Below are 23428 nucleotides of genomic sequence, written 5' to 3'. Positions count from 1 at the left end.
TGCTCTGAACGCCAGCGCAGGTTTAATACAGGAGGACGAGAGGGCAGAGCAGCGTGTAGGGGACAGGAGGAGAGACGAGCGCCCCATGGCATTTTCTTCCTCTTGGCTTACCTTTCCATTTCTTAAACGCAACTTCTGGCGCGAGTTTTTTGCACCACCAAATTCCTGGAAAATATGAACTTGTGTCAACTTGTACAGCTCAAACTAATACCGGCCCACTTTTCTTTCTTTCTTTTTTTGGCCTCCTTGTCATCTAATTTCTACAGAATAAATGCCCCCAAATGATATATACCTCCTCTTTATGAGTACCACAGAGAATCCTATACAAAGGGTCAGGTTTAGTGAATCACCGAGGTTAAAACCTAACTTGAACTCATGCTGATGTGAAAACAGAGCTTGTAAAAGTCTGATCAACAAGGTGACAGACACCCAAAGCAGTGACATTAGTGAGTATAAATCCCAGGTTTGTGCTGCTCCTCACAAAATCTAGTGTTCAGAGTGATAGACTGGGTCCAAATAACACACTTACATCACTGTAGAAGTAAAACATCAGTGAAATCTATTTTATTGTGTAGAAATACTGAAACTAAAAAGTATCATCATAGTTTAAATAACGAATTTGTCCAACTACATACAAAGTAACTTAATTATCAAAAGGAATGATAATATATCTGGTTTTGAACGGTGTCTTCGATGTCAGTCACGAGCCACTTGAATCTCTTTGGGCATTTATGTTTAATGAAGCTGCAGTGTAACATCCAAGTATGCAACCATTTCTCCTGAATACAAAGACGAGGAGCAGATGGAAATAAAAAGCAATATTGGACAAAACTCATTTAAATAAATGACCAATGAACGAAGAAGCTTTGCTGGTTAAAGATGGGCTGAATTATGTTACAGTGACATCGCTGAAATGTTTTTAAAGATTTGCGTTCCCACCAAACCTGATTGGAAAACTGAAGAAGGGGGAAATTCTCAAAAAACACCACTAGTGATAAGATGCAGCCTCTTCATCACTGCCGTGCTCTGGCTCCGTTCACACAAAAACACTAAGGACTACTGTGACAGCTGTTATCATGACCTTAAGTGGTTAACATTAACTACAAAATGGACTTACAGAATAACCATCAGTTAAGTTATAAAAGTCTGTCACACAGCAGACGATAAAAGTGACGAGGAAGCATCCAGATGTGAGCCACGGTGCACCGCTAAAACCAGCTGACTCTAAATTATAAATGCGTACCTACATGAAACCTCGCGCAAACACAAAAACCTGAACAGAACAAACTGAAGCAATGTTGTGTTATAGTTCAGTATACTTGCTGTGCACTGCCAGATAATACAAACGTGTAAATTAGATGATACAATAAGTTTATGGGTATTTCTGCTGAAGAGGAACAAAGCAACAAAAAAAGACCTCGTCTGTGTCGCTCAGAGACAGTCGTCCAGGAGTGGTGTGCTTTCAGTAACCAGCATACTGCAGTTTAACAGACAGCAACTTATAGATATATACACTGAAGGATATGGTGATAACTGGCCAACCTACACAAACACAATAATGCACACCTTCTCTCACACACACACACACACGCACGCACACACGCACTTACAGTATCAAATAAAAGCTAACATCCAAAGTGCATTATTATTATTATTATTATTAGCCCTGTATATCATAATATATAAACAAAATGCATCATATACATTTTTTTGATAACAAAAAAATATCATGAAAAAAAAAGGTTTCTATTTTGGTTCAGGAGAAACAGCCGACTGCAGGTTTTATTGCCAAGCTGATGAGGACGTCCGTGGCAGCTGCTGCATCCAAAGTGCTTCTGAGAGACAGACGGAAGCAAGTAGTCATCATATCTTTATATAAATAAGAGTCTCTGCTGGCAAGCCAAGTCCGCACCTGCAAAGCATGGTGTTAACAGCATCTTTGCAACTAAAACAACGGTTTACAGTTTCCCTTTTTTACATTTTTCATGTAGTAGCAGAACAACAGGTCAAGACCAGCATCGTTTGGTTTTCTCACTATGTTGATTCGCTGCAGTTACAATAACTGAGACACAGTTTTTGGTAAATGCAAACTCAAGAATATGATTACACTTGTTAAGACGGAATATATATGAAAGATGGGTGTAGCCACCAAAACATTCCCCATTGGCATGTTCATATGGGGATGACTTGCCACTCGCAAAAGGACCACGTCCTGCTTTACTGTCAGTTTTACCTGAAATGAGCCCATCGTTTACAAACTGATTGAAGAAGACTTGAAAACAGCAACCGAGGCTATAAAGTCATTACGTATTGGGGAGTTGCTCCCTGCTGGGTTTTGGAATTAAAGCAGGTTTAAGGCACTTTTGCATTTACTTCACTCTTTAGATCCGGAGGCTACGTCCATCTTTTATGTCAAGTCTGTGAGCATTACACCGTTAGATAACAGTAAGTCTATGAGCACTGGAATGGATAATGGGCCATAGTGAGGTCCTTAATCTTCTTACTACCCTGCAGAATATCGTGGAATAAAAGCAACGTCTCCTATTAAGCAATGTTGTTGAACTGCAGGTGGAAGGAGGATATGGCATTGTTTCCATTGTTTCCATTGTTTCCATTGTTTCAACTTCTGACTGAGCTTGATAACCATGAAACTCAAGATCCTCTGCATCTTTCACGCTATCCAAACTAAAGCAAGAACTTCAAAAAGTAACAAAAGTAGTTGTAATTAACAAAGTAATTTGACTACTTTAAACTTTAGTTCGTCAGTGACAGAGACTAAGCTCTTTTCGAACCATGCACTTTTTGCACTGGACGACACAACACCAGTGGAAACGGCATAAGCAGTTCTCCTCAAACACCACCGTCTCCTCCCGGAAGCCTCGCTCGCAGCACAACAAATCACAGCCGCTAATGTCCATGGCCGTGCTGTTGCATATACGCCCCTTTGTTCCCAGCGAACCTGTTTTTCGATTTGCGAGGCAGAAATCCGGAGACTCGTCCGAGTAGATCAGATCCTGCTTGTCCGGAGGTTTGATGTTCTGGCCCACAGGGATCAGGGTCTTCCCGTCATTGCCGCCCATCACCTTCGAGGCGCCGTTGAATCGCTCCAGCAGGCGGTCGCCCACTTCACGGAAATGCGGCATCTTTTTCCAGCACGTGCGCAGCGTGCACGAGCCTGACAGTCCGTGGCATTTGCACTCAGTCCTCATGTAGAGCTTTACTGCCTAACGGGGGGAAAAGGGAGGTGAAAGAGGGCAGACAGGTGAAAAAAGAGAGGAGAGGGTTTATCAAGCAGGAAGAAGGACAAAAACATTTAACTTGTACCCCGAAGTGAAGCCGAGCTGCTTATGACAAATGACTAATTCGCCAAAGAAGAATTTATTATTGTGTTTTCATGATATATGACAGACAAAGGCCCTGGATCACACACACACACACACACTGATAGATAGGTAAGATAAAAGCAGACGCTATTCAGAAGGAATTTAACTCCCCAGCCCCCCTCTCCCTCCACGTTGCCTCTGGCCTTCCTACATCTAACAAGCCTTGACAACAGATCATTCACTTATAATGCACATAATTAACCCATCACACACACACACACACACACACACACACACACACACACACACAAATGTGTATAAAAGTAGACATGCATTCATGCACATAAACAGACATTTGGGCGCATCGCAGCACGCTTATTTCTCAACCTCTGGGAATTTGTGTGCAAGTTTCTTCCTATGTTCAAACAGTTTGTTCACTAATGCTACAATTGGACTGCATCCCAAAAACCCTCCTCTCTTCCTCTCTACCTGCCGCTGACCCCAACTAAAGTGAACTTTATAATTCGGTGTTGCTTGTGCATCTTTTAACAATTCTGCAACGAACTCAAACAGCGACAACGCCGCACAAGGAAATGTGATCTGGAAGATTTGCCAGCGTTCTTCTTATAAACAAACACCAAACGAAACTTGCTCCTTCATCTTCCAGTAGCGCGTTAAGACCGTCATGGTCGTAACAACGGCAGTAGAAAGGCTGCCTCCGAGGCTCAAAAACAAAGCGCCGGGCACGTTCTTGTTTTTTTTGTTTCAGAAACCCGATTCTTGTTAGAATATCAGCTTACGGCACGACACAAATATGGCTGGAGGCCGCGGCTTTCTCTTTTAGCATGTTAGTGGAATGGAAAGAAGCATTCCAATGGACAACCGACACCTTTGTCGAACTTTATCAGCACGTGAAACATGCATTTTTACTACATTTGAACAGGATACAGAAACTTTGTGAAACTGCTTACCAGTCTGCCAGCTTCGTTATTGTGCAGGTCGACGAGCGTCCTGATGTCACTCTTGCCTTTCCTCCTCTTGGCATCCATAAACTGCTTTGACTTTTCATAACCAAACTCCACATCATCTCCGCAGCCCCCCCACTCCCACTTGACCCCGTCCCCAGAGGAGGACGGCTTCGGAGGCGGTCTGTTCCTGGTGGCCTCACAGCCGCACTGCAGGAGGTCTCCCATACTGCAGGCCTGCGTCACAGAGTGGGTCACACCGGCGGCTGTGATGGCATAAACAAAAGCTGTCTCCCGGATATCTACAGTAACAGGTACAAGCAAAAGAGGGGGTTCGGTTACTGAGTCTGCATGCAGCATTACAAAAATGCTCACAAAGAGTAATTCCACAGATATCTGATGACTTTTACCAAAGTTTGAAGGAATTCATAGTAATGACAACTTATACAGCCCCACTGCAAACATGTAAAATACAGGATTGTATAAATATACGCCATACACATTTTCTATTCTAAATCTTCTGGATGTGAGTTTTAGATTTAATACAGGCGACATCGATGTCCTTATAGAACCTTGGCATCAAGCATTACAGCTCCTGCCTGATCATTTTCTACTGCAATGGGACAGTTCTCCTCATCTCCAGTCCCCCTTTCGCGAGATCTTCCCCGTTTCGACCTCATACACACTACACTGCCAAAAGTATTCTCTCGTCTGCCTTCACACGCATATGAAGCTGAGCGACATCCCATTCTTAATCCACAGGGTTTAATGTGATGTCGGCCCACCCTTTGCAGCTATAACAGCGTCAACTTTTCTGGGAAGGCTTTCCACAATTTAGGAGTGTGTTAATGGGAATGTTTGACCGTTCTTCCAGAAATGCATTCATGTCTTTATGGACTTTGTGCACTGGTGTTCCCACAAAGTTGGGAACACCAAACACCCCCCCACCAAACACAGTGCAGTCAGACAAGTACTGTTCTCCTGGCAATCACCAAACCCGCACTCTGCCAGATGGTGATTTGTCACTCCAGAGAACATGTCTCTGCTTCTCTGGAGTCCAGTGGTGGCGTGCTTTCCACCACAGCATATGACGCTTTGCATTGTGCTTGGTGATGTAAGGTTTGGATGAATCTCGTGAGCCCGTTCCACGAAGCTTCACCGTTCTCGAGTTAATCTGAAGGCCACGCGAAGTTTGGAGGTCTGTAGCGACTGACTCTGCTGAAAGTTGGTGACCTCTGAATACCGACGGCAGTAAGTGTTCATATATGGGTGATGCTCCGTAAATACAGAGCTGATTTTGCTGATAGGTAGTAACAAAATCTCAAATCTTATGTCTCTCATGTAAAATGCTGGATGTCATAAAACTTCATCTGGCTCCACAAACCTGACTGGAAACACCTGGTGTCCAACTTCTTTGATTCTGATGGTTGCTCAAACCTCAGCTGACAGACTTGCAACAACTGAGACTTTAAAAGCTTTACATACATGTAAAATATGTGCATGAAGCTCTTCTGGTGGGATGAGTTTAGTTTTTAAGTCCAACTGTCCAAAGTTGGGATTCATAACAGCATTTCCCTTTTTCATCAACTCCACTTTCAGGAAGTCATCCTAACAGTGGAAATGTATTCACAGATAAATACCTATTACACATTTGGACACATATTTTTCATTGAGTGGTCAGTATCGCTCCACAGTCAGCTGCAGGACAATAAAACAACAAGCATCCCTCCACATCTGCCTCTGCATCCCATCAGTCGATATCTCAGCCCCATGGAACAGGATAAGAGCGCATCTCTCTCAGTCCTGCTCGATTACAACAACTGAAGCGTCGCTGGCTTTGTGGTGCTGAGAGGATGGCTATTTCTCTGTTGGGCCAACATAATCGTACACACAAGCTCTCACATGCCACAGCTGCTGGTTTATTTCGAGTGCTGGTTAAAGCCGTGCTCAACTACAACTGCAAATCAATCGTCTGTCTCCCCGCGGGTGCTTCAGCATTTCTGCCACCCACAGATCAGCGTGTCTTTATCCGGGGTTAGAGCAGCTATTGTCCATCACCTGACAGAAAAAGAGCAGCTATAAAAAATTGCTGAGAGCTAATGCACGTGAACACTGCTCTTAGTCTTACTTTAAATTGAACGTTTGTTGCAGAACAAACTGGAATAAAAAAGATTTGTGTGTTTGCCCTTTTTTTTATGGCGAGCAATAACAACACACTGATGCTGCTACCATGTAAAGTAAAGTAATATTATCATAAGTTAATAACGACACACGTGTGTATGTGATATTTACTATTTTAGTATGTTAACAAATGCTAGCTGATGGGGACTAAACCACAACTGAGCACCTGCTGCTTGAGTAAAGAGGTTTATTTAGACCTCGCCATAAACAACAGTGTTGCCCTCTGTATAAGAAGCACAAGAATTATAAGAAACTTTCTTCAGGTTTAGAATAAGACAGACAAAAGACACTGCTGTACTGTTGTGTGAAAACATCAAAGCTTTCACTCTATCCAGTCGTGCATGACTCAGTAAGTTGTGGAACCACATTAGTCTCTTTAAGCTGTTTGCAGACATTTGTTTATGCACAGCTCTCTGAAGGATTTCATCACAGCATTTCCATCAGGTCGAGGTCCCGAGTACCAGTATGCCCAGTGTGCCCAGTGTGCCCAGTGTGCCCAGTGCCTGAGCACCTTGCAAATACTGAGTATGAGTTTTTTGCCAGATATGGTGCTGTGCATTATCTGGCGAAGTCTTGTCGTTTGTTCAGATGCAGTTTTGCAATCCTGCACCGTGCTGCCATGTTCATTTTAGAGAAGACGCTTTCTTCTGACAATCCTCCCATGCAAGCCATACTGTTTCATTTTTTCTAATAGTGCTGTCATGAACTTTAACATTAAACATGCTAAATAAAGCCTGTAGAACCTCTCAGCTGTAGCTCTTGGTTTTCTGCAGTTCTGTGACAGACTGTGACGTTGTTGGGACACACACGGATGCTCCAGATTTACAGAGGTGGCCACACTTGCTGATCATCAAGAGTTAATCAAATTTATATTTAATTAGAAGCACCTGGCTGTACTTACCTTCTCAATTCTTATGGAGGCAGTAAGGTGTTCTTAGTTTATCACAGGACTGCATACATGTGTGTGAGGTTGTTAAGTGTGCAGGGATAAAAAAAATTATGATAACATTTTGTAGGAAGATGTGTTTTAAATAGTGTAAGGCCTGCTGAGGATAAACTAAATGAAAAATCATCTAAAAATAACCTCTGAAGAGAATAAAACACAACAGTTTCATAGGTTTGAGGGAAAAATCCTATTTTAACCACTGTGTGCTGAGTTTACATGAAGCAAAAGCATTTTTATTTCCAGGAGCTGGAAGGCAGCGGCTGTGCAGTCACCACTATCAACACTGCCAACTCTATATCGCATGATTCACTGAATGGGATTCATTAGGAATGGTAACACACACACACACACACACTCTGGTACAAATGCTGCATGTCCCGTCTCACATATCTAATCCTCAGATTTACTGAGCTGGTTCCAACATTTTACACAGCAGCTCTTCACGACACAGAAGACGAGCAGACTATTGTGAAATGTTAAATGCTTCAAACTGCATAAAACAATATTTTTCACACACAAACTTTTACGAGTGTGCCTGCACTGGAGACATCTCTGGGTGTCTTACAGCTGGTATTGATATCAAGGCTCGCTGGGGTGTGCAGGTTTTGTCGCACGCCACCCAGTCTGTTTGTGTGTGTGTGTGTGTTACAACTTAAGCAGACCACACCTTTTTGTTCCTACCATTCGGCAGAAGGTTATAACTGCAAACGTACTCAAATTAAAATGTGTCATCTCCAAAGCATCCCTCCAACTATTTAGAAACACATGTGTGAAACAGCAGCACTTAAATCATTAGTACAATATGGTGATAGCAACACGTGCTGTGTCCAAACAAGCCGAGAGGCCATCCAGATGTCACCAACTGTGCTTGCAAAGCACGACGCTGAGCAGAGGAAATCTCCACGGCAAAAACTGAACATGAAAAGTGTTGTTTGACATGTTTTTCACACATTTCAGTTTTGAGGGCATCAACTAGCGCAAGGCAAAAATATCCTCTCTGTAAAAATGGGCCGACAGCATACACGAGGGGGGAAAGCAGAAGGCTTAAAGTAGAGGGAGAAAACGAAGGGAGAGGAGGAAAGAAGCTATCAAAAATTTGATGATTTGAGGCACCCTGTTTCACATTTTCCTCGCAGACACGAATTCCAAACAAATTCCCTGCCACGCTGGGTGTCTGGGCCTGTCTACGTCTGCTTCGATCTCAAAAAAGTCCTTCTGCAGGATCTACAACATATTATTTTAATCACTTTTTCATCTTTTAGAGGTCATCATCTAAACGTGATCAGGGACGTCAAGCAAAGCTTAAAAAGGATTACGGCACAGAGGATCCACGCTATAGGAAAACGTTTGTTTAGCTGAATTGTGGTCATATCGAGTGAGTTTCAAAATGTAAGATCAAAACTTGCTCATAAAAGAAAATCTCTGTCAGAATTTACCCATGAAGTGATTCATACTTTTTAAAAACAAGGAACACCCAGATGGGACAGTTTGAGGAGAGGTGGGGAACTCCTGATATAATCACATATGGTGTGTGGAAATTAACAGTATCTATAAATCCAAACACATATCAGAAGAGATGGGTTGTATGTTGGGGCTGGACTTCAGCAGTTCTCACTCTCACAGGAGGTCGGAAGGCTACAAGCTCGTTTCAGGCCCCTCTTCTGTGGACCCAGATCCCATCCTGGATTCAGGAGACAGACACTATCTCTACTTTTAAGGCTTCAAACTTTCCTTTTTGCTAAAGCATATAGTTAGAGCTGGATCAGGTGACCCTGAATCCTCCCTTAGCTACACTGCAATAGGTGTAGGCTGCTGGGGGATTCCCATGAGGCACTGGGTGTTTCTTCTTCACTCACCTCTCTGCATTGAATCATTAGTCATTATTAATCTCTGGCTCTCTTCCACAGCTTAATATCCACGTCCATGCACACAGTGTCAGTTTAAAGGCTCATTAATGTTAAAAACACTGACAGGAAAATAAAACATCCTGAAACCCGTGTATCAATCAATCAGCACAGAATCTGAATCATATCTGTGAGTCAGCCTGAGAGCATCATTAATGAGAAGGTCTGAACGTTTTTGACATGATTGACGATCGATCGGCTTAATTAACGTGAAGCCCCAAAGCAAGAGGCCTTGGTTCGTTCCACAGGACAGAATTTCACACACAACTTTGCACACACAATTTGGAATATCTCTTATGTGATTACCAGCGTCACTGTATGGGGGCTGACTCGCACTGGGAGCCATGCTGGCTCCATTGTCTGTATGTTTTCGAACACAGAGAGGATAATAAAGACTGATGTCAAGAAAGCAGAAGTCTTGGTTTGGGAGATAAGTGTATGTAAGATGTTTATGGCCCAAGAAGAAAACAATCTGATGCACATGCAAAATGAGCCACTGGGACACATCCACACTGTCAACTATCACATGCTCAAATTTGGCAACGACTCTCATTTTAACACATTTTAGAGCCAATTCCTACCATTGCTCAGTGCTGCTCCAGAATCCCTTTTTTCCCACAGACAGTGTTTGTTGTGCTTCCTTTGTCTGTATTCTGTACAAACCCTGTGAAGCTGAGCGTTACCAACAGTCCACAGCATGCAGCTCATGTCCATACTGTGGGGAAATGCAGAGCGATTCCCCACAATTACAGGAGCCGATACCTCACAATTTCTATAAAAATAACTCAAACTACATCCAGTTTAATCTACAAGCCTTAAAATGGGCAAAGATCTAGACACAACTTGTGAACCAGTCTGTGGTACTTTCCCAGTTTGTTTGTTTTTGGCAGGGTTTATCTCATGCACCCACAAGTTTCTCAAAGCCCACGTCAAGAACTGCTGACAATGCCAGGACACAATTTCTTTCCGTCTTTTTTAAGACAACGTGCCTCTTGTTGTGTTAAAAGATGGTTTTTGTACCCAAGCAGCAAACAAACATTTACATTTAACGTACGGAGGGAGGTGAGGTAGTAAATGTTGTGTTCACTTGTCTTCCAAACCAGAAAACAGGCCCGTCTTCTAGTCCTGTCTAAATTTAAACACTAAAAGCCTTCTGGTTAGGTTTTGCAACAGGTGTTCTGAGTTAAAATTCAGCGTTTCACAGCATTAACAGCTGCAAGGCAACCCTTTCCCATCTGCAAAAAGCTTTTCCTTCACAGGGACCTGGGACCCCGCAGAGCACATCTGCCTGTGATCCTATGATGCCGATTTCCCATGTTGACTGACTTGTAATGAAATTAATCAGAGCGCCCTGCACGTGATACAAAAAAGGTGGCCAATTTATTAAAATATACAGTTCTTGACCGAGCTTCAGTCTGTGATGAGACGGGAGTGAGGACAGGTTGGCCCTTGTGTCAACGTGTTCACTCATTCAGACGTCTCGCACTAAAGTTTTGAAATGGCAGTGTTTCAGTAATGTTGTGAAATCAGCTAAAACCCCTGTTATATAAACACACAAACACACACACACACTAAGTTTTCACCTTCAGTGTTTCTCTTCCATCTGCTGTCTTGACGCAAATCAAAAACTAAACATTTGCACCATGGATCCTTAGTATATGCGTTTTCTTTCCATACACCGAGACGTACCGAGTAATAGTTTTCATCATTATATGCACACACACACACACACGTGTGCTGCACAGTTATTAATACAAAATAATTCAAAGCTCTTATTCCACCGACTGCAGCTACAGTCGTTCCTTGTTTCCTCAGAGAGTCGTGTTGACGTACAGCAGCGATGCAGCTCAAGATAAATCATTTTCACAAACACAGCAAGAAATACACAAATGCCATCACTCAGGTCTTTAAACTGCTTTTAGGCTGTTTGCTAAACAGGATTCGAAGCCTGTTTGACTCAGTCAGTAAAACACCTTTCCACTGTACACGTGAAAAAGCACACAGATGGATGAAACGTGATTGGTAAGAATCATTAGGATTGGGAGAAAACTCACAGTACTGAACAGTGCCCAGTGAGTCGGCTGCTGGAGTAACCGTAGGTAAAACAAAAATAGCAAAAATAAGCGAATAAAGAAAATAGAGACTGAGGAAGATTAAACACGATGCCTGCAGTGAATCAATGAGTTGGCTGCCGCAAAAACAGCAGCAGAGAGTGACACAAAATGAGACGTGCAATCAAAGGAGTCGAGGCAGCTTCCCTTTTCAAACCTACGCACGGCGTAGCTGTGCTGCTGCTGCACGTGACCTGACAGAAATCATGCAAAACGCAGCCTTCGTTTTTCTGCAAATACAAACTGTCATGAAAGTGTCTCTGTAAGAGTGTGTTGTTGCAGAATTATAGAGGTCAATGAGGTTAAGCAAACCACTTACAGCACATTAAATATGAAGGCACTTTTATTTTGACATGTAGTGCTACTAGTCTATGATAAACAGCCATTAAGAGCAGATCCAGGTAATTGTGGACAAAGGCTTTAAAGCAGCGGAGCACTTTGGCCGCCCTTATAGACAGCCAGGAATTCATGATTAATTGCTAGTCTGTCTCCTACCGGTAGATTCTTGCCCTTTTCCCTCTTCTCTCCCTTCCTCTCTCCTTCTCTCTTTTTCTCCTTTCTTTCTCTGTCCAGGACACGAACAAGACTGGTGTCATAAATTCATATAGGAGACAAAAACAGTCTTTGGTCCACCTTCATTACTTACAGAAAAATGGCTTTTCTGATGTCACACTGTTATTGAGCTGTAGAGCTTAACAAGAGAAGGCATTGAGAGGATTATTGCATCTATAATTATAAGTTATTAAAGTTAAAAGAAACATAAACTTCTCCTAAAGCACAAACTAAAGTGCAAACTTCAGTTTCGCAGGTCTTCTGTGTTGATTGTAGGGGTGAGTAAACATATCTGACACATCTAATGGGTATTTGAAATCTCTCAGCCGTGTAATATGTTAGTTATTTTGATTTTGTCTCAGCTGAAAGGAACAAAAATGCCTCCTGATGCAAAAACTTATTGTGTTTACCTTCATTTAGATGGGACGCACTTCTTACTGTCAGGCCACATGAAATCAAAAGTGGTCCAAAAGGGAAACTTATTGGATTTTAATGGCAATCGTGCAGTTCTAGTATGTTACTATCTAGAATTATGACACATCAGAGCCAAACTTCATTTTGCACATCTTCCCCCACTGAGGCAGAAATGAGTTTAATGAAATGTTTGGCACGTTGTGTTTCCTTTGCTGTAAATTAATAATACGTGTGCCTTATTTGTTAACTAAACACAAAGATAAAGGTCCTCTGTAATGCAAGTCAACGGAGAGACAAGAAACTCTCTATGAATCTAATCAGACAAGAGAAAAAACCAACACAGTAATTGCAGAAGACCCAGCAGTGACCCTGCGTCAGTTATATTACAGACTTCAAAGAGTTGGAGGAAGATGTTAGGAGATCTTAGGAAAGATGTTAAGAGAAAAGGCATTCTTAGCTGATCATTTCAGGCATGCCCAATCTGATGAAGAGGAGAGTCAGTCAAGTGTGAATACGTCTCCTCAGACATACAACAGCTGCCCTTGTTTGTTCGAGTGCCATCAGGCAGGCTTCTGACCTCAAGCTGATGCAAGGACAGCGGCTATAATCCTAACCCCGCCGAAGACACGACAGCTTCAAATTGAATTTTGGCTTGTAGCGCCAGGTAGACATGAGAATGATTTAAATCTTCTTATTTAACTCGCAGCACTACTTCCAACTATTCCTTCAAGACTGTATGCATTTTACTAAGAAGAGGCAGACGAAGTTTGCTGAGCATCGTCACTCACCTTGTTGAAGTATTTTCCCAAAGTATTTGTGGTGGCTGGTGCAGTTCCACCTGCGGTACCTGAACTGGTACTGGCACTCCCGGACGCCCAGCCTGGCTCCTTTGGCCACCTCGTTGATGATCTCGGGCTGAGTCTGGCACAGCTCAGCCTGTTTCCCCGCCAGGCGCTTTGCCTTCCTGCAAATGCTGTTGGGGTCCATGACCAGTGGACTGCCCACTGCCCTGTTTGAACAATGTTAGAGAAGAAGAAGAAGAATGGTTTCTAAGCAGCGTTAAAACAACAGAGAGTTCACACGGCTTATCTTGTCACTCGGGAAACTCTGCAATCATCAGTCGAAGAAGGTTTTTCTTTGGCTCCTCTACCCACCACATCTCAGCCATGCGACAATGTGCTTCTTGAATCATCATGTGGGAGACAACAGCATAGTTTCCCAGAGGAATCCTGACTCTGATGTCAGATTGGCAAGTTTAGATTCTGTTATTGGACTGCGCTCGGAGGAACTGTGCGGTCCTCAAAAAGTTGGAAGTCATGTAGTTGGACGGCTTTTTACAGTTGATTTTGATGCTGCTTAAGTTGATTTTGGTAAACCAGAAGGCAGTCTTTCTAGATTTCCTAACGATACAGCCTCTCTGTAGATTTTAGAGACATTAAGAGCTTTGCTGCTTAAACCACACAGAGTCCTCAAAGCAGCGCTCCTTCAGGGAATCTGCACATATTATATTACAGAAAAGAAGAAGAAAAAAATGTTTAAATGTGTGGGAAAATAAATCAAGCTGGCTTCATGAAGTTTAAATATTTAAAACATTAATATGTATATACATATTTCTTGCATTTGATGAATACAACTGTGATCGTCCTGAGCAGCTTTGACAGATTAGTGTATATAACACAGATAAATAGTTTATTCTAACTCTTAATGGGAAAGGGGGAATTGGCTCTGCCACGTGGAATCACTGCCAGCATTTGTGGACACTTCAGTGTCACTACAGGGAAAGTGACTTTATGAGAGGACTTTATTTCCACTCTTTGCTTTTCTCATCTCTGCCTGCTGCCAGTTTATCCTATGTAGAACACCTACTCCATGTCTGCTCTGCATCTTTTCATGCTTTTTGTCCCCGGATGCCAGCAGATGTGATTCAAAAGTTGAGGTTTTACAATTAAATAGGGAGGGAAGGAGAAAGCGAGGGCGAGGAAAAGGCCAACCCATAGTTTTCATTCAGCCTCGTTCCTGTTAATAGCACCTCCTGATATCATTCTTCTGCCTTGAGAGTTTGCTTTAAGAAGCAGAACAAACACTCTCGCCAATTCTCTCCGCTGGCGGTCTGATACCCAGCACAGGATCCTGCGGTCGTTCCTGCATGTTTTTGTCTATTTTTAGACTGATATAATAATTTAGATGGCAGGCCAACATGTCAGCGGACGACAGAATTAAGTATCTTTCACACATAAGAAAGCTCGTGTTAGCCTCTTTGCTGAAAGGCAGGCCTGGAGGCGATCGTGGCTCAAGAGTTGGGAGTTCGCCTTGTAATCGGAAGGTTGCCGGTTCGAGCCCCGGCTTGGTCAGTCTTGGTCGTTGTGTCCTTGGGCAAGACACTTCACCCGTTGCCTACTGGTGGTGGTCAGAGGGCCCGGTGGTGCCAGTGTCCAGCAGCCTCGCCTCTGTCAGTGCGCCCCGGGGTGGCTGTGGCTACAATGTAGCTGACATCACCAGTGTGTGAATGGGTGCATGACTGGACGTATAAAGCGCTTTGGGGTCCTTTGGGACTAGTAAAGCACTATACAAATACAGGCCATTTAATATGGTACCACCGGGACTTTGTTATGTTACAATAGCAGAAGAATACATTTGTAAAGCACCTAATCCCAAATAATCATCCATTATACAGAGAGTACAATGGGAAAAGGCCAAATGTCATGTTATATGCTGAAAGTCCACTGGCATCTCCACACACAACTGTGGGACACCCACTCTTCCATTTCTTCTGTGGTTACTTCTGTGTGTTGAAAACACTGCTATGGAAACAATGCTGTATTTTCATTACAGGTGTTCTGTGTAAACAGTGTAGCTGTGAGGCTACAATGAGTGTTTGTGTGTGGTGATCCCACAGATAATTGAAACATACAGACAGTGTGTAGGTGTTAATTACCAGGTACAGGTAAAATACTTAGCAACATACACTCCCTCCCAAAAACCACTTATTATCTACCCACTGCCACCGGGGAGCATGTGTGAGAGAGCGAGGAAGAGATAAATGTCACATTTATGTCTATGCACGCAGGTGTACGTCTTTGCAGTCTGTCTGGGCTGTGAGAAAGGCAAGACGCTCGTTGGTGCGTATGTCTGCAAGAGGGCTCATCCCGTGCACGCGGCCAGCTCTGTCAGCAGCTCGCAAAAACCAGGGTGGTTTTTATAATGGGAGAGACCCGTAAAACTAGTGAATGCACTCGAGTTTTATTCCGACTTCTGTCCACGGCATACGAAAAATCCACAGACAGCTGGAGCCTCACAAACAAATATATAGATAGATATCGGGAGAGAGAGCCAGAGAGGCTAAAAAGGAAACTCTATTATTAAAGGATAAATTTGGCACCAGGATCACTTGTTCACTACTACATATTACTGCACCTGACACTACTCCATGCACATGCTGACTTTATAAAATGCATTCATGTTATTTCCTTGTCTCCCTGTTCAAAAGGGCACAACACGGGTTTTTCACTTCACACCTTCTGTGATGCATTCAGAGTTTTGCTCTGGGGATGAACGTAGCACACAGTGAGATCAGGGCTGGTGAGGAATTCGTATGGAACTGTTGCTTTCTCTTCAGTAAGTCTTATCACATGATATATGACATAGTACGATTTTTGTAATATTTGATCTGTTTAAGACATCAGCGTAACTTTGTGCTGAGCATTGGGGGGGGGGGGGGGGGGGTCAAGATCTCTGTCTAAATAAATAAATAAATCTCGGTAAATTCCCAGATGATTAAACATTCAACTATTTTGCTGGGGAAAAAGTAACGGTCCCTCTTGTTGAATCCTGAGTTTTCTTTGATTAACCACGTTTTTTAAAAAACTGAGATCAATGTCACAGAGACCTGGTTATTGCCAGATCTGTTGCAAAAAAATCACTTAAATCGAGGCTGTCCGACAAAGTGAAGGGGGCTAAAAGATCACAAATAACAGCAAGTAAGTAATGCAAAGTCTAAGCCTTTGGGACTCCAGCGAATCACGGTGAGAGCCAACGTTCAACATGGAGACAACTTGGAACTGTGCTGAAACTTCCCAGGATTACAGTCGAACACGGTGGTTGTCGTGTGATGGTTTGGGGCTCCTTTGCTGCTTCAGGACCTGGACCACATGAATTCTGCTCTCTACCAGAAAGTCCTGAAGGAGAATGTCCGACCATCAGTTCATGACATGAAGCTCAAGCGGACTATTGCAGCAAGTCCGAAATGAAGGTTTTCAAATGGCCGAGTCAAAGTGTGGACTTAAATCAGACTTAGTTGACCTTAAACAGGCGCTCGTGCTGGAAAAGCCTCCAATGTGTCTGAATTAAAACTATTCAGTAAAGCAGAGTGGGACAAAGCTCCTCCACAACAGAAAGACTCATCACCAGCACATCACAAACAGTTGGAGTTTTTGCTGACAAGTCAAAACCATTTATTAAGATTAGGAAGCAACTACTGTTTCACACAGAGCGGGTACAGAGTTTACTCTTCTTCTTTTTGCTTAATATAAACATTTATTTGATGATTCAAAACATGCGACAAATTTGACAAAAAAAGTAGTCAGGAGGCTAAATGAACACTGAGTAGCAGCACGAAAGCCCAGTGTGAGATAAATATGGATTATTTTGACAGCAAAGCTCCCAAACGGAGCTGGACATGAGAGATAAAGTTCCCCTTTAAGGTTGTGTCACGCAACACAGTGCCGTCTTCAGCTGCATAACAATTGTTATGGTATACCTTAATATAATTATAATAATTAGCTAGCTCTCGACAAGCAGAAGCAAGCCCCGGCATGACCTAAATAGAGAGTCATTACAAAGTAAACTTAATTTAACTCAGAGCTTTTGCAAGTTTTAACAATTAGGAGCAATATCGACATAAATGGATACATCAAAGCACGATCGTGCAACGCTGGGACACAGTAGGAAGAAATCATGCCTGAATTTTGGCTGCACATCGGTTGGGTAATGTGGGTTCATCAGACTCAGAAGTTTAGACAAAGGGCACGAGGAGAGTGGGGATGATGGAAGTGAGGTGAACTCAGGTGGAAGAGCACATTGCTGCAGATATACCCAAAAATGGGGTGCATTAATTCAATGATGGGATCAACGTGCTGTAAGTGCCCGGCATTCTTGCCCTTGTTTGGAGACTGAAACATTATAGTGTGCATCTGTGTGAGGAAGGGGAGACTCTGGAATCGCTTTACCGTGGATCCAAAAAGTGCGGATTTCAGGTGCAAAAAAAAAAGCAGGAAAAAAATGTTTGTAATGTCACGAAAATTGCTGATGATCCACGCAGGTGCACTTACAGTGCAGACACAGATAAAATCTTGCATACACGTCCAAGTAGGAACTTCAAAGCCAGGCAAGTAATCAGGTCCTCTTCATGCAAAGTGCCACTGTTCTTCAGTCAGTCATTTATGATACAACTCCTGAGCAGATAACCCAGTGCAAAACACTGAGAGGGAAGTTCAGTCATTGATCGTATCAGCAGCTTTGAGGAAACACTGTCTCGCATGAACAGTTCTTCTTGAAGATAAAGAGCCGGGCACAGGCAGAGGAACGCGGCAGGCGGAGATAAAACAAGGCTGAGAATCACAAGTACTCAAATCAAAGGCACTGATAGGAAAACTATCACTGCTATGACAAATATTCAGCTGCTCCAATCATGAGCTAAACATCTACAGTTTGTCTGCAGTTTGGTCTGCAGATTCTTTCTTTGTACTCTTTATTAAAAAATAGGTGTCAGACATGATCAAAGGTCTTGGATTGATAGTTTTTCACAATGGCAATAATTATATAATAACCATATTATTTTTAGGTCACAAAGGGATTCAACACTGGCACTCATAGAGACCTCATATCTCATTAAAGATCTCACGCCACCGTGGAGCTGTGGGCCTTTCTCTTTTTTTCACTCCACCCATGAATGAGTGAATTTCATCCCTCCTTAATCCCTCAAGTATGCTGCAGATGAATACAGTCACGACAAGCGCTAGTCTGAGACGCCGGAGCGAACGAGACAAAGGGAAAGGGTCGGCAGGAGTGTGAAAATGGAAACAAGATGCTGGGCTTCGTTAGAAAACAAAAAGGAAACAGTTCATATGTGATGTAAGTGTGTGCAAATTCAAACATGCTGTTCCCAAACTAAATTTTAAAACGAGCTCCTGGTTCTCGGCTTCGCTGTTTCTCGGTCCTCTCAGCCTGAACGTGTCGATCGCTTTCAAACACGCTCGATCCTGCTGACACGCTGGCGTGAAACGCGCCTGAAACGATGACATTTGCTGCCATAAAAAGTTTCAGCACTCATAATGGAAGCAAAGGCAATTAAATGTGACCAGCAGGAAACCAACAACACCGCGCTAATGTCACGAGAAAAACATTATTCTGGTTTAACAACCGTGGCACACCCAGTGACAATTAACAGATACATTTCTGAGTCAAAATATGGACATATTTACATGACTGCATGAAAGAGCTCAACAGCACTCGTGGAATATGGAAGGCAGATCCTGTTTGTGTATCGCAGGCGTGATCACACATAAAATAAAACTTTAGAGCAACTAAACTGTCTCTTTACTTTTAAGAATAACGTGCACCACCAAGTTGTGGTTGCCATAGTGACATCTGTCTATAAACTAAGCCAATGTGTGAAGATGTTTCTGCCATTTCAGATTCAGATTTTTAGATCAGATCAGTTATTCACGTCTCAAAGTTTAAGATGAGAGAAACAGCCTCGGCACGTACTTTTACTATTTGATTGAAATGCAGGCAGCAGATTAAACGTCTGTAAAAGGTTTTGAAGGGTTTGCACAAGCGGGTTTTAAGAACGGGCTGACGGGAATCAAACCCGCGTTCTTATCCGACACCTAAATGTGAAAGGCATCAAAGTAAATAACAGCGCCTGCTAACATCAGCACGGTATTAGTTGGTATCACTCCTGCACATGTGGCTTTGTGTGCAGGTATCACCTGATTAAATCATCATAGTTGCGCAGATCACACACAAGAATGTTTGCAGATAAAATAGTCCACATTCAGATGGGGTATTGTCATTTCCCGGACTGTTACCCAGGAAACCTGCGTCTGTGTCCCAGCTTGGACTACTAGTCTTACTCTTTTCTTTTTGAGTTTTTATTTAGATGTTTGTTTAGGCACTAAAAGTGCTCAGCTTGGTTAATTACGTCGGACGAATCTGTCTGTAAAGGTAGTCTTTCTTCATTTTTGTCTTTGGAGGTGTTGTTTGCCTGATTTGAGCATTAATCAAGGAAGCGATGACGCGTAATGAGTTCCATTTATTGGGATAGCAAATAAAGTGTATCTACCTGTTTTTTAAGGAGGTCCTAACATGTGCCACCAAGGCTTAATTCACTCCTCTTCCTCGATTCTTGGATATTTAGACATTTCTTAGACAGTCGTTCTCCTCTGCTCTGCATTCTTCTGACATTATAATATACTGCTGGCCTGAATGTCTACAAAAATATATGCTGAAACACACTAACACACACATAAACAATTTGATGTCAGTTCTCTGTTGCACATAAAGCCAAACCCACATCGTCATTTAATGTTTATCTTAACCCATCTGCCTGGTGCTGATTACACGTTTAGCTTTCAGCCCAGGACAAGATAAGATCTGTTACAATGAAACTCTCTCGTGCTGATGATGGCAGTGCTCACTATACATTTTGTGCGAGTGTGTGTTTGTTTGCGTGCATATGAGCGCATATACATATATATATATAGTCACCATAATGTGTGACTGAATAAGTGTGTCCGTATATCTTGGAGTGCATGCAGCGCTGACACACACACACATGCAGTATGCGTGTGTGTGTGTGTGTGTGTGCACCTGTGGCACGCTCTGCGCAGGCCGTCCGCCGATTCACGACTGTGGCACACAACAAAGCTGGCCCTGCTCAGCACTGCAGTCAAAACTAGCATAAGAGAGCAAAGACATTCCTGACTCGTGTCTGAGTCTCTGAGCTTTGCTCTCTGCTCTCAGGCCAAATGATTAGAGCGCTTTAATCAGCAGAGGCACTGAAAGGACAGCTATCTCCCAGCATTTCATCTCGCTCACTCTTCGTCTCTCACTGCAGCTCTCGCTTTTCCTTCATCAACAACCTATCTGTGTGATAGGCATTTTCCTTCAAAAGACAAGTACGGCAAAAGACATAAGGAGACAGAGACATTCAGAAGGAGACAGAGAAAGAGAGACGTACGATGGTATGAACAGCATCTTTCAACAGAGAGAATCATTGTCCTGGCAGACAGGAGAGCAATCCACAGGTGTGGTTTCACTGCTCCACAGTTGGCCACACTGTGTGTGTTTCTGTGTATGCGCTGGTGCATATATGCCCCACTCATTTATGTGTGTGAGTAAGTGTGTAAGTGAGCTAGAGAGCGAGTAAGAGAAGATGACAGCGTATATCAGTGGGGATAAAAAGGAAGTAGCTGATTTCTTCGCACTGATTCTCTTCTTCTGCAGTCTTATTTAAAACAAATGTCCCACACTGCCAGCCGAACAGTGACATCAACATCACAGAAATGCAGCACAGCTCTGTGTCAGGACTCTTTCGCTTACTGATTTGCATTGAGATGAGCAGATTTAGCCCAAATAAAGCGATGAATTCGCGGCGACGAAACAGACTGCTGACCCTGTACGGACATTGTTTTTCTCTCTTTCCTTCCACAGCTGGGTACCAGCACAGCTCAGCAAAAGATCAGCACTTTTCTGGCTGGCATTCACTTTGCTGGCTAAATAATAAACACTGTGTTTTGGCCCAATAGCAACACTTAGCCTAAAAAAGGAGCTCTGTCTCTTATATTAAAGTCTGGTAAAGGACAACTGTGATGTGGTGGTAAAGAAGACGTATACGCATTATTGTTATTAACCTGCATTAATGGCGTGAGCTGATGTCAAATTACTGTTTAACACATTAGTTATTATAGTAAAAAGAAAAAAACATGTGCGGCGCCAGAACCGACTGAGACATAGCTGTAAGCTTATGATGCTCGAAAACACATGAAAACACGTTTGGGCATTTGTAAGGTTGTGGATACACCTTGTACTGGATGTAAAATACCAGTAACACTTGAACCCATTCTCTCTTCTCCCTCTTATTTTTGCTCACTTTCACAATCTGTAACAGATACAGTGCAGCCTGTGGATAGACAAGCAGAGACTCTTGTGTTTTATTAACAAAGAGAACTCGAGTTAATTCAAACTATCTTCACAGATTTCCTCCACAAACCTATTTTTCTACAGTAAGACGGAAAAATGGCAAAGTGGAGGAGCTCTATCTACCAGTCACACAAGGACATAAACTCACACAGCTTCCATGACACTACATCCCACACTGACCTTGACTGGGCTGTGAATGAACAGTGGGAGGATTCAAGTGGAAAAAAATCACAAAGCTGCACATTCAAACACTACAAAAGTGTGTGTGTGTGTGAGAGAGAGACGGAGAGAGAGAGTTTGATTCCTATTGAAACAGTAAGACAGACCCTCACCAAGAGAAAATATTTTATCAGCTGATCTGCTGTCTGTCTCTCTGTCTGTCTGTCCAACTGTCACACACCTTGTGGAGCTGAGCCTATAGGGATTGTTTTATGATGACATATCCACTGAGCCCAGAGGGCCACCTGACATTCCTCCCTCTGAACTCTCTCTCACTCACAGACACACACACACATACCACACACACACCATCAACACCACATCCACCAATCTCCCTGTCCTCTCTATCACTGCAGACAATGAAATGCACACACCTCCCTCACCTCCCTGTCTTCTCTTCAGGTTTAGTCTCTCACTCTGGGAGCACCTTAGATTGTTCTTGAGCATTCTTGGATTCGGGTAGTTTGCTGGGAAATGTGCTAATCATTAATCACTTATTAATGTTATGCTACTGCGCATATATATTTATAGCGACTGTGTTCGTTTAGATTTAAAATAAATAGGAAAACCGCGATTACGCAGAAATCACACGAAGCTTTGGGTTGACGGGAGACAGACAGCGAAAAACACGTGGTAGTAAATGCAAACTCACCACCACAGTCCGATGATATTGACCGGACAAAGCGAGATAAAGAACAGAGCCAGCTGGATCCGCGAGAGACGAGCCGTCATGTTGAAATCCTCAAAGAGACGCCCCACCAAAGTTTCGAGTGACGATCTCAGCCAGCACCGAGTTATTTCTTAAATACATAGGAAGTCCCTGCTTGCTTTCTGCGGCTGGAGTCGGTGCAGGCGCGCTTACAGACTGTCAAGAAGAGCGCAAAAATTCAACTGCTCGTCGGCCGTGCGCATCTTAATGCGCAACAAAGTTGGTCAAGAGGCTACTGGAGAGATGTCCGCTTTCAAAGGTGTGGTTAACCTCTGCATTGTCGTTTTGCCCCATCTGTCGCAGCACGTTACATGCTTCCAGGGCGGACCGAGGACGAATCCCGAAAACACTCAAGTCTTATCTGACTGCGAAACAGCGCGTGAAAAAGCTCCACTCGTGAGGATCTTCGGCTCTGACTCATTTTACTTAAAAAAAACAACAACAAACTGTCATATCAGAGTCAGAGAGGAAGAGGAGCGCTTACACATGTCTAACAGTTCACGTCTTCAGGCGCGGAGCCCCGCTGGCCCCACTCTGCTCGCCCTCAAATGACGCCCGGATGAAGTTTCGGTAATTCTCGGTGCTCACCGGCTGCAGGTAGAGGCGTCTCTGCAGAGACGGCTGTCAGTGTGGGCTCTTTGGATGATGAAGGCAGCAAAAATGCTCTCCCACCTTAGTGTGACGTCGCTCGGGGCGAAGCGAAATCCTCTGTCACTCAGAAAGGAGAGAGAACGAAACTGCAATTAGTTTTAGGAGGAAACGCGCACGCGCACAGAGAGGGGGGGCCCTGCCACGAGCCCGCAGTGTTTACGGTCACCCGAAATCAGAGCTGAGGGGATCACGGGGTGACGTCAGTACAGGTGCGATGACACTGCTTTGATGCTTGTGCCAAAAGGTTATACC

The 23428-nt window shown here is 43.3% G+C and overlaps 1 protein-coding gene across 1 annotated transcript; it reads right to left on the bottom strand.

Annotated features, from left to right (window-relative positions):
* Window positions 1-716: 716 nt before the first annotated feature.
* On the bottom strand, window positions 717-23228 carry wnt6b (wingless-type MMTV integration site family, member 6b). Its single transcript, XM_084908365.1, has 4 exons — window positions 22469-23228; window positions 13185-13405; window positions 4295-4590; window positions 717-3224 (listed from the first exon to the last, which is right to left on the bottom strand). Exons 1-4 carry the CDS (start codon window positions 22546-22548, stop codon window positions 2763-2765), a joined length of 1059 nt encoding a protein of 352 aa, XP_084764491.1. The 5' UTR covers window positions 22549-23228; the 3' UTR covers window positions 717-2762.
* Window positions 23229-23428: the final 200 nt, after the last annotated feature.

Source organism: Perissodus microlepis, chromosome 16 (assembly GCF_051167445.1).
Source record: "Perissodus microlepis isolate ML-2025 ecotype Zambia chromosome 16, ASM5116744v1, whole genome shotgun sequence".
NCBI lineage: Eukaryota > Metazoa > Chordata > Actinopteri > Cichliformes > Cichlidae > Perissodus > Perissodus microlepis.
Note: the sequence above shows the minus strand (reverse complement) of the source record. Positions and strands in the feature narration are given on the sequence as shown.

Excerpts from the sequence above, each read along its gene's own strand:
- wnt6b (XM_084908365.1), bottom strand. The coding sequence starts at position 22,548 with ATGACGGCTCGTCTCTCGCGGATCCAGCTGGCTCTGTTCTTTATCTCG. Across the intron at positions 13,406-22,468 it reads AATATCATCGGACTGTGGTG|GGCAGTGGGCAGTCCACTGG; the intron begins GTGAGTTTGCAT and ends TTGTTCAAACAG. Across the intron at positions 3,225-4,294 it reads ATAACGAAGCTGGCAGACTG|GCAGTAAAGCTCTACATGAG; the intron begins GTAAGCAGTTTC and ends TCCCCCCGTTAG.